Source organism: Notolepis coatsorum (genome assembly GCF_963971535.1).
Source record: "Notolepis coatsorum genome assembly, chromosome: 20".
NCBI classification, from domain to species: Eukaryota; Metazoa; Chordata; class Actinopteri; order Aulopiformes; family Paralepididae; genus Notolepis; species Notolepis coatsorum.
In genome coordinates this window covers 50,424,227-50,440,195 of record NC_140184.1, presented here as the reverse complement: position 1 = coordinate 50,440,195, position 15,969 = coordinate 50,424,227, and the positions used below count along the sequence as shown (strand labels likewise).

Genomic DNA, 15,969 nt, shown 5'->3' with positions numbered 1-15,969 from the left:
CACAGCACATAGTCGTTCAGCGATAGGAAGGTTGAAAGGTAGGTAGAGTAAGGGGAGACACAGGAGAGAAGGTTCTTTATTGAGATGGTAGGAGACACAGGAGATTATTACACCATCTCTGGGATACTGAGGTTTTAGCTCATAGATTCAATATTTTTTTTTTTTTTTTTTTAGATTCAAATGTATTGTCATTGCACAAGTACAGTACAAACAAATGTAAGTTTGCATCTGAACAGAATGTAAAGTAACAGTAAAGTGCTTAGCAATATACAGTGTAACATGTATACATGATGAAGCTATGGAGTAAATATGCTATGCTAATGTACAGTATGTGCAATATTATTATATACAGTGGTATGAATTCACTGTGGTAGTAAACCATACTAGCCAGTGGTATTACTAATAAGAGCAAAAGTATATACTGTGTACTAGGGCTGCAACTAATGACTATTTTGGTAGTCGACTAATCTGTCGATTATTTTTTTCGATTAGTCGACTAATCGAAAAACAACGATTTAAAAAAAATATATATAATTTTTTTTTCTTTTATTTTTTTTTTATTTTAACTACCTATACTATCTTTGTGAAAGTGGCTTCTCAGCTCTGGTCCAGCTGAAGACAGAGCAGAGGAACAGATTGGACATTGAGCATGACCTCAGAGTTGCTTTGAGAGTCTTGTCAGGACCAAACAACATCCCCAGTTATCCGATTAGTTCCCCCAAACTTACTGTCGGTCTGTTATGTTAAGCTAAGAAGTCTTCAGCTGGCTGGACCAGAGCTGAGAAGCCACTTTCACACAGATAGGTAGTGCAAAAAAAATAAATAAAAATTATAATAATATTATTATTATTATTTGTTTTTTATGACTAATCGACGCAACAATATCTCGTCGACGATTTTTCATAATCGACATAGTCGATTATGTCGACTAATCGTTGCAGCCCTACTGTGTACAGTATATAGGTGTACTGATAGGGTACCAATATCGGAGAAGTTCCCTAATAGAAAGATCCGTTAACAAGAGCCGCAAAACATATGCTGAAAATCAAAGCAAAGCCAACTGAATTTCTGCTTCATTCTTGTTGTTGTTGTATCTTGTTTTATCTGTCAAATTTGTGTCCAACCATTCAAAATGAATGTTCTAGGTCTGTATTGTTCCTTATACAACAGTTCGTTTCAACCATGTCTTTTGATTGGACAAGAGCCATTCCATGAATGCTGTTATTCAGTATAATAATATGTATCACTCCGCTGCATGTGTTCTATTAATGACCGTTAATTAGGCAACAGTCCAAGTTCAAGAGCGCAGTTGTGGAACTATTTGTTGGTGGAGCTAAATAAATCATTGAATATACAAACTAATAAATATAATATAAACATAATCGCGTATTACTGTTAACTAATAAATGGTGATTATAGAACTGTTGTATAAAAGCGATATCACACTTGAGGTTGTGCTGTTATACTGAATATCAGCACGGCTGTGATTATCTTCAGTATGTGGCCTCGTACCTACGAACCAATCACAGCCGTGCTGATATTCAGTATAACGGCACAACCTCAAGTGTGATATCGCTTTTATACAACAGTTCTATAATCACCATCTCCCTCTCGTGTAATATTGCTTGAATAACAATAAGGGATCAGATCTCCATATTGAAGTTTTTGTACTATCCCTAGTTCTCTTCAAAGGCCCTGTCTCTGCTCAGGGCTCTGGGTGTGCCCGTAACAGCTCTTCTAATGCCCTGTCTCTGCTCAGGGCTCTGGGTGTGCCCGTGACTGCTCTTCTAACGCCCTGTCTCTGCTCAGGGCTCTGGGCGTGCCCGTGACAGCTCTTCTAACGCCCTGTCTCTGCTCAGGGCTCTGGGCGTGCCCGTGACAGCTCTTCTAACGCCCTGTCTCTGCTCAGGGCTCTGGGCGTGCCCGTGACAGACCACACGTATGAGGACTGCCGTCTGATGATCTCGGCAGGGGAGCTGACGCTGCCTATGGAGGCCGGCCTGGTGGAGTTCACCAAAATCAGCCGCAAGCTCAAGTATGAACTGGCCTCTCCCTGAGAAACACTGCTGTCTCCACACAGATACCTCACATAGGCTCAGTAATGAAGCAGAGATCGGAACAGATTCTATTGTCGATTTTGACTCAAGTGGCTTGTAGCAAATGTCTTGCCAAGGTTTGAACAAAGCTTCTGAGTGTTTGTAACGGCATATATTATATCACCATATAGACCTGTTCGCTGTGTACGTCAGACTCTATGTGCGCCTGCATCACCGGGGCAGAAAGGAATGTAATCCTGGTCAGAACAACGGGGCAGACTACAATATATTTGCAATTGTTTTGTTAGCCATGCTAGCGATCTAAACAATCAATCCATGCCAAAGCTAGATATGTAAAAGGTGAAATACTCACACTCGCAGCCGTGCTGATTTGGCTAAATTACATCCAGCCATTTTCGTTTGAAACTACTTTTAGTCAGGGGAGTGTCATGGTTTCTCCATAGAGCCCCGTCGTATTCTTTTAGCGCAGCAGCTCGCGGCGGTCCGAGGCAACTTAAGTCATGTGACTCAGTTGGTATTGCTGATTGGCTCGAACACGGTATGTTTGTAAACAGCGAACAGGTCTATGAGGTCTCCTTTTGAATTCAAGTACTGTCACTTGATATTATGGTCATCACTTAACTTAAAATGCAGCCAAATGGGTGATCTTTTGGACATATTTAGACTACTAGACAATTATTTGGTACAGCCCTAGTGCTTTTAGTCTTTATCAACTTTATCTCTCCCACAAGCATCAACACTTTTACATGGAGAACCTGCAGTAGCATTGTTTAGTGTTTCTTCATACAGTATCTCTCTCTCTCTTGAACTGACACTGGCCAAACAATCAACTAACCTACGCTAACCTCTTCCTCCTCTGTCTTCCCCAGCCTGAAGTGGGACAATGTGAAGAAGGAGCTGGAGGGCTTTGCGGCCATGGCCGAGTCCTGTAAAGGAGGACGCATCACCATCCAGCAGTTTGCCAGCTTCCTCAAGCTCCCCATCAACCCTCCTCTGCAGGAGCTGTTTGCTCTCTTTGACAGGGTATGTGTTCACCGCACTCTGTGAGCCCGGCACAACACTGGTAGTAGACCATGTATATCTGCACAAATAATGCCTCATCAATGCATTATATCTACAGTGTACTGTATTAAAGCCCCTATTCAGATTTGTTATACATTTGAGATATTTTCACATGTTCTTTGAGGAGTTTGAGTATCAGGTTTTGAGGATTGTGCCTTTTGACAGCTCTTGATTCCCCCCCCCCCCCCCTGCTATCTTTTCGACCCTCTGCAGGACGGAGATGGCACCATAGATTTCCGAGAGTATGTTATTGGAGTGACCATCTTGTGCCGACCTGCCAACACTGAAGAGGTCCTCCGCATGGCATTCCAGGTGGGATGGAAGAAAAGAAAAAGATTCTTTGAATGTAACTGAATGCCCCACGGTTGATAACTATCTAGCTAGCGTGCGCTGGTCAGGCTGTGTCCCCAAGAGGCCCTGACAACGCTGTAGGGATGGGAACAGAGACGGCATTCAGAGAGGCGTGGATAATGTCAGGTCAACAGTGTGCGTCTGTTGTGGTCAAGCATGGAAGACTCAGGAGACGCTTCGACAGCCATAAGGTCAAATGTTGTTTTTGAGTCTCTGGTAACAGTTCTGTCCATTTATGTTGACTAAAGTTTTAAATGCGACAACTGCTGGATTAATTTGGGATTGATTGTTGTTGTTATTAGTCGTAGCAGTAAAAGTTATATTAGTTGTATTGCTTTTCCTTTCTACATCATCTTTATATTTATTATTGAAACTTTGAGTATATTCAGTTACTCCAGAGTTTACAAACATTGCTAATGTAAACAAACTGTTTACAGCCTCAAGTCATGTAAAATGTAGCTTTAGCAGTCACATCACTACTTGTATCAAAAGGCTCAAACATTAAATGTAATGTAAAATGTAATGTAGACTTCAATGTAAACGGCACCAGTGGGTGCCATACCACATTCACAGATTGTGCCATTTAAAGGAACATGCCATCATTATGGGAAATGTGCTTACCGCCTTCTGCAGAGTCACACAAGAAGATAGATTTCCTCTCTGTGTTCAGTAGAAAAGCTATCTGGCTGCATGCTAGCCTAGTTGGCCTGGTCCAAATCCGCTTCCATTCATTTGTGCTAAGCTAGGCTAGCTTTCAGCCGGATAGCTTTCTACTAAACGCACAAAGAGGAAATCTACCTTCTTGTCTGACTCTGGAGAAGACCGTAAGCGCATTTTCCATAATGTTGGCATGTTCCTTTTTAAGGAAAGTGTGCCACACTGTATATGGTAGTAAAAAACGTCTTCTTCGCTCTCTCCTCTTTTCCAGTTATTTGACACTGATGAGGACGAGAGAATAACCCGCGAGGAGTTCACTGCCTTGCTGCGCTCGACTCTGGGTGTGTCAGATCTCAACATGGCCAAGCTCTTCAAGGAGATCGACGCCGACTGCTCCGGCTTCATCACCTTCGGTGGGTGGAATTTTAAGGTCAAGGGGGCTTATGCGGTTGGCTTAGTTAGTCTCTGTTGTTGTAAAAACATGGCATGAAATGGGTGACAGGAGAATGAAGTGAATGTTTTTTATTGTACTCCGTGACAGATGAGAGATGAAAGCCTTATACAGAAATAGCAGTAACTCATTTGGAATGGGTACATTTTCGAGGTGATGGTTTTCTTTTTTTTTTACTCCCAAGTCCCCTAGTAGTGCTCTAATAATCTGTTTTGTGTCTGTGTCTCTCTTTAATTCAGCCGAGTTCCAGGCCTTCGCCCTGTCCCACCCCCAGTATGCCAAGCTCTTCACCACCTACCTGGAGCTCCAGCGCTATCAGGCCCTCCAGGAGGCAGGGAAAGGCGATCTGGAATCGGCCAGTCACATGAGCCCCGGGGACGAGGAGGACGACAGTACCTCTGACAAGAAGGACGACTGAGCAAGAGCGAGCTCTGGGCTCTCTGCGCTGAACTGAGGGATAGGCCGCTGTGGCTGGGGGGGACAACCGGGTCTTTTGCACTAACTTGCTTTTACTGCAGCAGAACCACACAAACTTCTACCACAAATTTATTTAAAGTGTGCTCTTGCCGTTTTAAAGTCGCCCGTTTTTAGAGAGTTACTCTCAGTGATGTTTAGTGCCTTATAGAGATTCATCCCAGCAAACTGCCCAAGCCACTGTACAACAAGTGTTTTCACATCACAGACCTCCTAAATGTATTGTCAAGGTGTGTGTGTCTTCATGTGTTTCACTGTAGAGGAAAAGGATGAGTTCATCAGAGAACTTCCTTTACGTTAATGATCTGAAGGTGTTGTGACGTTGAGCACTTGACAGAGCTATTATTCTCTACTGTATATCCCCTCATTGATTTAAAAGAGTGACTATTTAATGACCATTCCCTAAAGTTAATGTTATTACAATCCTTGTAATCTGCCATCTCACCTAATAATAATAATGACTTGGGATACCATTTATGTCCCCTTGAGCTTACCATAACTTTACCATAACTATGGTACTTTAACCTGACTTTCTGTCCGCCCCCCATTAAGATGTGTGTATTCTTGTCTTCTGTATAAATCACTGGAGAGATTGCCAAACCCTACTTTTACATAAAAATAAACGTGCTCGTCATTCTGTGTTGTGGAATATAGTCTCGTCTAGAAAATGTAAATAAACTACTAATCGACCACAGGAAAAAAGGCACGTAATGTATTATGTTACAGCCATAAGTAATATATTTATATATTGTAATGGCAAAAGTCCAAAACGCTGCAACATGAGTTGAACCAACAATCATTGTAGTCACGGGTGAGTGCTCTCACCACTATCTAACTATGATTATAGTTAGAGTTGAGGTCAGTTTTAACATTTGCGGTTATGGTTAAGACTTGAAGTTAGGGTTCGATCCCCAGTAGGGGAACGAACTTAAACGTTTTCTGAAATCTTAAAGTTTACAGTTAATTTTTTTTTAAATATATACTTATTTGTAATATGTACACATGTTACATTTCCGATACAATACATATAACGTACATTAGGTACTTTTTTTCCCTGTGCTCGATTAGTACTCTATTTACATATTGTAAGTGAGACCAGGCTGAGAATAATGATAATAATATGTATGCTATATTAAGACCCACCCGATCTGGCAACTCCCCACAGAGGTGCTGCACTGAAGCTGTATGCTGTGCTTCACACTTCCCCAGCGCTCAGGGACACAGACCTTGTATGACGGCTGTATAATTAGCCAAAGGTTTTGCTTTGCATCTGTTTCTATTTCCATTTCAATTGAAGCATGTTGTTGCTGAGGCAGCAGTGTGTCTACGTGGCTTTAAGTAAAGCTCGGCAACCACTGAAAATAGGGCAATTTGTGAGCAAAAAGGCACCGGTTCCTTCAGGAGCATATTCCAGGGAGTATGTTTTGAAATGAACTAGCGCATTGTTATTTATTTAGCAGAACGTGTTGCAATTATGTGAATTTTTGTTAACACAGCAAAGTTTGCTTTTTTTTTTTTTTTTTTGCAATAAAACAGTACAGTTTTAACTCTTCTGAGACGTGTGTTGTATTTCACAAGTTTCTCAGGACTTTGTACTTGTTGGTAATGAGGCATGAATTCTCAGATGGTGTTCAGCTGCATCCATCTCCTGTTCTTCAAGCTACCACCAGGTGACAGCAGTCACCCATAAGAATGGTTATGGTCCATTTAACATTTGTGTGTGTACACTTAAAGAGGACATATTATGGGAAATGGGTTTTACCTTGTCTTTGTATGGATTTGGCAATGTTATTTAGGCAAAGTACTTAACAAACATGTTCCACAGATTAAGGAAGTCATAGAATTGTTGAAAAGATACATAATAATATGCCATTTAAAGTGCATGTGTCTAAATGTAGTGTTTGTTTTAAAAAAAATAAACGACTGAATATTATTGGTTTTATAGAACGATTTGAGCCTATTGTTCTGGGTTACTCAGGTGATAGAACAAGCAAAGTAAGGTGTGACATGAATGATTTCACAATGAATATTCTTCATTCTAAACATTCTCAAGAAATCATTGTTCAGAGCACAGGATATGACTTTCCTTTACACATCAACTAAAATTATACTTCAATGGTTGTTCGTTCATTCAACCATTATTTTTTTAGTCCTCATTTACAGTACAATGATGTTGAGATTTACAAATGAAATCAAGAGAAGGAGAAAGACTGCACACTTTAATGCAAACAATACAGAGGCAAATAATCATGGATGTAAACTCCAATGGATACCAATGAATTTCGTTTTAAAGTGTGTTCCATGTGTCAGGAGCACAGAAGCTAAAAGCGGATCTCCCAGATTCACTGCAGACTGGGGACTTGAACTGTAAACTAATCATTGGAGCAAGTACGATTCTCCAATCCAGTAGTGAAGTGATGGTGGAAGATCTCCAATAATGGCTTCATAAATAAACGGATGCCAATGCATATCACGTCTCTCAGCCAGAGAAGATCACCTAACCTTGTCGTAAACTAAACAGAATACACAACGTATATTCTATATACAAACTATACTATGCTAACTGTATAAATAAACTAAAACTATGAACAAAACATAATACACAATGTATATTCTATCTATACAAACTATACAATACAAGGTATATAGTATTAGCAGCAGTGTGTAAGTCACTTAAGGTGCTTTTGTGCATGTGTATGCTCATGTGATCATTCAGAGTCTATCCGTCAGTAGTCTGTTTGCCCGGTGCAATTTAAATTTAATTGAAATATAGATTTCTCATCAATCAAGTCAGATATTTATATTCTGTAACTCTTTCAATAATGGATCCCTGCACAGTAATGTTTTGACATGTAGGCTTGTAGACGACCTATTGCTGAGCTGTTGAATTTCCTGTCATTGTTTCCCTCTGACATCCATTGTTAAGGAGGTAAATATAGAGAAACGTGATCAATTATATCTATTGGCTGTTCTAACACATTTTCACTGTTACATGTAGTTCTGTTTCGTATTAGCTCTCGCTCGGCATCACTCTCTGCACTGTCCTCGCACACGTGCACACGCACTGAATAAAGACCACAATGTACCTTTAATCCCAATATTTGTCTGACCACACCCCTATCAGCTTACCCATATAAGCAGGGGTGGGGCCACCCACTCGCCTCCTTCTCGCTTTCACCACAAGGAAGAAGTGCCTCGGTAGATCCCCACACTTGACGTGATGTGATGGAAGAAGAAGTAGGAGAAGAGTTGGAAAACAAGGATACGTTGACATCATATCTTTATTTTCTCTCTCACTATTTTCGAGAAAATATGGCGATATTGTCTTCGTACTGGAGTGTCTGGAAGATGATGATCATTCTAAAAATCCTCCACCGGTTTTCGTATTGGGAGTTCGCGCCGCTACATGCTTTTCCAACTGCAGTCCTTGCTGTGTGCTGGTTGCGTTAAAGGCACAGCTGGGCTGTAGGACGCCCGCTATTGTGAGAAGCGGTGGGTTCCTGGTTTTGGTGAGTTATGTTTGCTGGCAGGCTCCACTTGTCTGTTAGTGCTATGGGGGCTAATTGACAATGTTTATGAAAACCGGCCCCAGGCTAGGGTCCTTTGTTCAGCCTCTTAGGCGACAGAAGACCTTGGTCTGAAGCCCATTTTAGTTTTAACTAGTGGGCCGCGACCATTAACACTGGTGATCCCTGTGTTTTCTGGACGAGTGGATGTCTCTCTGTCACCGTGTAGCCCCTTCTTTCATATCCAAATGAGAGTATTCCTTCACGAGGAGATATGTGCATAGATGTTCGATAGCGGAAGATCTGTGTTCAAAGTCAGCTACACAGGCCAGTTGGTATTGTGCTGGCTCCGTCGGGTGTGGGTAAAATCACCGTTGTAAAACTGTGTTAACATCTTGTTTCTCTCTTCTCTTAAAAAGTGAGGAGGGTTTCAGAACGGCGGCCTGTCTGGGTGAGTGTTATATCATTGTGTACACGTTCAGGTGATAGCTGCTTAGCTTACGTGCTAGTGGTGGCCTACTGTTAGCCAGTCAGCTGTTAGCTGCGGCGCTAGCCTGCTGTAATCACTAGGTGGCCTACTAGGTTAGGCTGGGGAACGTTAGCTTGCTGCTATCGGCCTAAGTCCAGCGCGGGGTGGCTCCGGCACCTCGCGCGCCGCCGCGGTTCCCGACTCTCCTCTCCCTCACGGGGAGAGGCGGGGGGGATTCGAAGCTACTCTCTGGTCGCGCGCGCCGTTCGCTCGGCGTCTCGCGGGCGGGGGTGGTAGCGTCCGACGGTTAGGGCGGCCGTTAGCTTAATGCTACTCTGTTGAACGTGCTTTGATTATAACATGTTTTACACTCTTGACTACGACGTCATCTTTGACAGGGGATGTTCGTCGACCCTGCCCTGAGCCAGGACGGCAAGGATTGCGTCAACAAAGAGGACTGTAGCGACGGGTTGGAGCGGCGACGCTGCCCAGTTCGAACAACACAGGACGGCTGTGTTGTCTACGGGGTCTTGAGACTGCACTTCGCTGATCTACGCTCCGGGTAGGACAAAGGTTTGGCCAGACCTTATACGCGTCTTCTGGCTTTACCTTCTACATGTTTTGTAAATAACGCTGTTTTCCAAAAACGTGTGTTGCTGCAATACATTTAGCATACGACGCGAGTTTTGTGTGAATTGTCTTGTCACTGGTATTAGCTTCTCCGTGCAAATCGGGTTGTTGTTACAGATGTGAAAATGATCTGGTTGTTGTGTGAGAAACATCATGTGTGTTTATATGTACCGTGTACTCACAACTAAGGTAACTAACCTATGAAGCTATGCTTAGTGACAAATGAGTGAAAGAATATTCTTTTCTCAGCCTGTGATGACAATGAACAGTGTGTTCACATATTAACAGGTTTCCTGTTTTAACTGGCCGTATTAAGGGTAAAGTAGGAGGATTGTGTTTTTCCCCCCGGTTCCCTGGGGACTTTTTCATCCTCCTATCAGACATGTTGTTGCACTACATTGTGTCTTTGTGTGGTAGGGATGCGATGTAACCCTTAGCTTGATTGCTGAGGTTGTGCTACGACTGCTGGAGAAACTTTATTTTCCTAAAAGAAAAGATTGTTTGGTCGCTTTCATGTGTGCTTAGCAAGGCCTGTGGCCGATTATATATTCTCTCATTATGAAAAACGGCGTTCCTCTGTAGAGTGTTTTTGCCATTTTTTGTAGGTGATGATGGGTTGTGTGTGTCATGTGACCTACAACTGGGTTGGACTGGCCACAGAAGCATATGTGTAAGTTGGACCGGGGCTCTTAGAGAGCCCTCTCTATTCTGTGTTTTTTCCTTAGTAAAAATCAGATAGCAGGTTAGCTCATGCGCTGTGTGAAGCTGTCAAACGCTTCATAGAGCTGACTATGACTATGTCATTCTCTCTTTTTGTCATTACATCGTATCATGGGTGTGGGGTCGTAAAGGGGTGAACTGGTAACCTTTCCTCTCCCCCCTTTTTTCTGTTGGTCAGGGGTACACCCCCTGTCCTTCAAGGTTCCTGTCACGTTGCGGTTCGGCACGTTACGGGGTGAGGGGGGGGGGGGGGGAGTTTCCTGGTACCACGGCCTGGGATATTGGGCGTGTGCACCGCAGAAATTCCCCCGCCATAGAGTACGTCACCGTGCGTGTCTCTGTTGGTAGGACTTCCGTGTGCTGTTCAGGTCCATGTGATGGATCTGTTTTGGGGGGGCGGTCAGGGCTCCTCCTCACCAAGCGCCTATTCGGGCCTTCTGTGAGTTCGGACTCCTCCTTCTATGTGAGGGAGCCTCCATCAGAGTACAGAGCCTCCTCCTCAGATTGTCAAAGTGAGTGGACCCTCTAGAAGGTGTCCTATTCTATTGTGTATGTATTCGATTCAATTCGATTATTGAGTGTGTATGGGTTCAGTGCCTCTTCCCCGGAGAGCCCTAAAACCAATTTTTTTACATGGCTCAAGGTGCAATATATTCTTTTCAATCTGTACAGCTCGCGTGGGAAGTCTCTCTGGGGATTCCCATCTCCTTCCTATGGGAGGGTGGTGGGATGTAAAAATGTGAATTTTTTGTACCCCCGGCTGTGTAGACTGGGATACATACTGTTGGTGCTTCCTTCTTTTCTATTCAAAAAGAGTTGGAGTTAGGAAGTGTCACACCCCTCTTGTCGTTCCCCTGGGCGCCTTGGGGATTCAATGACAGGTCTAAATAGCCTGTTCATTGATGTGGGTGTGTCCCGACGCACGTATAGTGCTAGCTCGCTGTAAACAGGCGACTGACTGGCACGCCTTGGTTGCTTGAGGTTAAAACGGCGTTTTTATAGAGCAATTGGGATGGAGGTTTTTCCTCTTCCGACGACCACATCCCACGACCTGGGTTGGTTATCGACGGATTCTCGTTCATGTCTGGGGGATGATGACGGAATGGATCTGAACATATGTAGAGGGGTCTCACGCCCTTGGGGTGGGCCACCGGGCGCGGTTCGCCCGAACATCTGGATGGCGCCTTCTTTTCATGTTAAGATCAACACGCATATCTGCCCTTTCTCCTGAGTAGGCATGTCGGCGTGGTTAGGGCACGGGACTGGTTCTGGTCACGCTGGTCCGGATCAGTTGAACCTGTTGTCCGCCGGGGATGCAGATCTGCTGTTCTGGTACCCTGAGGGACTTGGGTTTTTTTCAGGGGGAAAAATGCCAGGTTGGTCCGGGTGTCACAGGGTTAAGCACTATGGAGACCCTGGTTGGGTATGTTTTTTACTCAGCACTGTCGTAATGGCTTACGGCCATGCCAACCTGTACACGCTCGATCTCGTCAGATCTCGGCCGCTACACAGGTTGGTCCTGGTTGGTACTTGGTTGGGAGACCGCCTGGGAATACAAAGTACGGTGTGCTTAGGGGCGGGTTCTCCATTCTTTTTCGCTCCTCTCTCACGCATGGCGAAGAGGGGCCTGTTGGGATGGTCTTTGACCTCCTCTGGTGACCCTGTGCTTCCCGTATCGCCAGGCCCGGTCCGAAGTAATGTTTCGTCGACCCGTAGGCCTGGGTTAACCCTTTTTTGAAAACTGAAACACTTGTACTGCGGTATAGCCGGTGTATACCCGCAGGTGTGTTTTAGAGCTTTTTCTTGAGGGGTTATAGGAACAACCACCGCATTGGGTAACACCAAGGTGGTTGATTCCCTGGTGTGTTGGAGCAGTGTCAACTCCCGGGTTCACCGTTTGAGGGTGCCCCTGTCTGTCAATCGTGTCAGCCTTCTCTGCCTCAACCCCTCTGGGTGGGGGTTTTTAAATGGAGGCTTGGTCATGCAACACCGCCAGCTTACGCTCCCTCCGCCGGGGCGGCTGTGTTCAGCTGTCCCCTCTGGCGCCTGTCTCGTCCGCAGTCTCCAGGCTAGGGTTAATAGCCTGTTGCCTGGTTTTTCCCCGGTGCGCTGCCTGCTTCCGTTGGTTAACCTTTTTTGTGTGCTTACGGCCATGCTGACTGCCTGTTCTGCAGGGTCAGTGTGCCAGGCGGTGTACTATTGGGGGGACAGGGCCCGCTCGGCTGAGGAGCCTTTGTCCGAATACGCTGGCGATGTGGGGGGCGGGGTCACTAAGTGCCCACCTGGTGGGGTCTTGATGCTGGCATCATGGACTTCTCCGGGCCCCCGTTCCAGGGGGTCCAGTCCCTTTGGTGGGTCTGGGTCTTCCTTCGCGCTCCACTGCTACGGCCTTGCCACGGGGTTGGGTTTGCCCTTGACCCCGTGATTCTGGGGGCAGTAACGAGGTTGTTTCCTCCGTTCGTTCCCGGGTGGCATGCGGGTTGTGCGTGTGTGTAGTCGTGGGGTCAAGCCACGGTCTGCTCACCCTGTGCGTTGAGTTGCTTGAGTGCCTCTTCGCACGGTCGGGTCCGTCGCCCTCCCGTGAGGCCCCTAATAGGGGGGGTGCCCTCCATTAGGGTGGGTCGGGGGGGCTCGGCCCTCCCTGTTCTGATGGTTGTGGGGGGCTTTCAGCGGGGTGTATTTGTCGGCCGATGGCTCTCGCTCGGCCTCCCTTGTGCAGAGAGTGATGCCGAGCGAGAGCTAATACGAAACAGAACGTTAGGTTATGATTATAACCAAGTTCTGTTAGTATAGCGACGCTCGGCATCCGACGCCGCTGCAGCCCTTGACCTCGCCTTGTGGTGAAAGCTTGGGAAGGAGGCGAGTGGGTGGCCCCACCCCTGCTTATAAGGGTAAGCTGATAGGGGTGTGGTCAGACGAATATTGGGATTAAAGGTACATTGTGGTCTTTATTCAGTGCGTGTGCACGTGTGCGAGGACAGTGCAGAGAGTGATGCCGAGCGTCGCTATACTAACAGAACTTGGTTATAGTCATAACCTAATGTTTTTAGTCTAATGGCAGAAATAGATATTTGCTTGACAAATATTGACAATATTTACACAATTCATTATCAATAATAATCTCTGTAACAGAACTAAATGAAGGTCATATTGAAAGGTTAATGATCTGTTTGTTTGTTTTACATGTCACAAAGCCCCTCAGGCTACTCTCCATGCGAGCATGAAGGGAATTATTGTCACTGAATATATATATAAATCCATTACCAAAATATCTATAAATTACACCGATCGACCATGTTGACAGTTATTTTCTTTTATTGTCATCTTTCTCACTTGGAGAATGGCACCAGGAGTGCTGAGGCTGTGGTGAGCAGTCGGTCGCTGCCCACAGACAGGCCATACTGCATGTGACTAGACTCACCATCTAACATGCACACACAAGCCTACAGACACACACGCCTGAGATGAAGGATGGAGAGCAATAGGCTTCATTAAAAGCCTGCTGACAGACAGACTGTGATTACCAGCTGTGATTTCCACCTTCAATTTGTTTTAACCTTTTCAAACGTACACATACATTTCATTTTAATCACAATTGATGAGATGGCATAGAATCAATTAAGTCATGTTGTTGTTGCCCTTGTCACCCCCCCCCCCCACACACACACTCCTGTTCTTTCCTCTTCTCTCTCTCTCGCTCTCTCTCTCTCTCTCTTTCTCTCACATTGCTGTTGGATATCGCTGTATCCATTTCACCTCTGCCTGAGGCGATCCTGTCTCAGTAGATTGTGGGATATATGTGTCCGTAATCAGATTTGTTCCCTGGTCCTGAGAGTGAGTGAGCGGCCTGCGTTGGCGGACCAAGGGCCGGAGTGGACAGAGGCCCCAGACAAATGGGGGACCCACCATGCCAAGCAGCAAAGAAAGGTCAGAGCTGACATCCTCGGCTGCTAATATATGTGGAACTATTGACTGCCTTGATTTCAGCAGGTAGCTCAGCTAACTCAGTCAAGTTTAGGGGTCTGTTCTTATTTGCAATCGACAGATTAAAGGAACCAGACAACATTCTCCAGAGTCAGACAAGAAGATACCAATTTCCTCGCTGTGCTTTCAGTAGAAAGCTATCCGGCTACAAGCTAGCCTAGCACAAATGAATGGAAGCAGATACAGACCACTAGCTACAACTAGGTGTTTTTGGCTGGTGGTCCGTACAGTATATCTGCTTTCATTCATTTGAATAAGCTAGGCTAGCTTGCAGCCGGATAGCTTTCCACTGAACGCACAGAGGAAATTGCTATCTATCTTCTTGTCTGACTCTGGAAAAGATGGTAAGCGCATTTTACATAATGTTGTCGTCTTCCTTTAAATGTAGCTGCAGAAAATGGGCAGGGGATGGTAACTGTTTCACCTTTCTCCCCAATGAGGCTGTAATGGTCATACCTTTGTATCCATAGGTTAGATGCCCTATGGGGCTGGCAGTACCTACAGTACAACAGATGACTGACAGAGATAGGCATTATTGTGACATAGTGTAACCCTTGACAAAAGCTGGTGACTCTATGCAAAGAAGATTCAAAGGAAAGAGCAACATTAACTTCATTACCTATGGGAACACATCATAGCAAACTGCATTAATCATCATCTTTATGGGTAAATTGAAGAGATTGCTCAGTGAGATCTCTACTTTAAACACAACTGAATGTGTAACTGAGGGGTTACAAAACCCTGACTGTATTAAAGATTGTGATAGATTAAACCACTGCTAGGTATGTACTTTAATTACTGGCCAGACAGTACATCAAATATAGATGGTGAACACTCATAAGAACACGGCATTGACAAAGAAATAGTATTTGAGGGTATTTTATTATTATGCAACATTAGGTTACAGAATGAGAATTAGGGTCGCGCTTGTATGGCGAAGAATATGCATAAAGTCAGTCAGTAGCATGAGTCACTGGGAATAGCAGGATTCCTACGATGGGTCTAGGTTGACGCCACCTGGCGTATAATAGCAACTATAGAAGGCAACGCTGGTACCGCCTGGAGACACTGGGTTCCTCTCAGAGTTGTAAGGCCTAGAGGGTAGAGGAATGTTCGGATACTCAGTCTGATTCAATGAAGAATAAAGAGACTCCACGTACAGGAGTCGGTCCTTGTAAATCCAACGATCAGCAGCAAAAGCAATAACTGTAATCCAAATGCTCGATAGCAATGATGACAGCTAGCCAGCCTCTGTCCATGAGGCCAGCCCGAGTGTAATCCTTACGAGGTTGAATCCCAAACGATAGTGGAAATCAACAAGGCTCTTCTCCGGGTAACACGTTCCAAATCAATATAATCCAACCAGTAATGGTTCTGCAATCGCCGACGCTGGTTCTCCTGTGCATATACAATAAATGAACAACTATTTACTTCACATTAAACTAGGTCGAACTTGACGTTACTGCATTAAACTCTGACACTTTACTATTCTATTCGCACGTGTTCTCAACGCAAGGTTGCTCACTTCACTGTTACCGAACACAGACAGACTTTAGACGAACTTGTCACACTGCTTGCTTAGACGAACTGCTGCTGTGCTCACCTGCG

General features: G+C 44.8%; 1 protein-coding gene across 1 annotated transcript in view; it reads left to right on the top strand.

Annotated features, from left to right (window-relative positions):
* lpcat2 (lysophosphatidylcholine acyltransferase 2) overlaps positions 1-6,539 on the top strand; it is a 30,462-nt gene extending 23,923 nt beyond the window's left edge. Inside the window, exons 10-14 of the mRNA XM_084337696.1 lie at positions 1,910-2,035; positions 2,927-3,080; positions 3,333-3,431; positions 4,399-4,540; positions 4,818-6,539. Coding sequence (XP_084193822.1) covers positions 1,910-2,035; positions 2,927-3,080; positions 3,333-3,431; positions 4,399-4,540; positions 4,818-4,996 — 700 coding nt within the window. The 3' untranslated portion in view covers positions 4,997-6,539. The remainder of the gene's footprint in view (positions 1-1,909; positions 2,036-2,926; positions 3,081-3,332; positions 3,432-4,398; positions 4,541-4,817) is intronic.
* Positions 6,540-15,969: the final 9,430 nt, after the last annotated feature.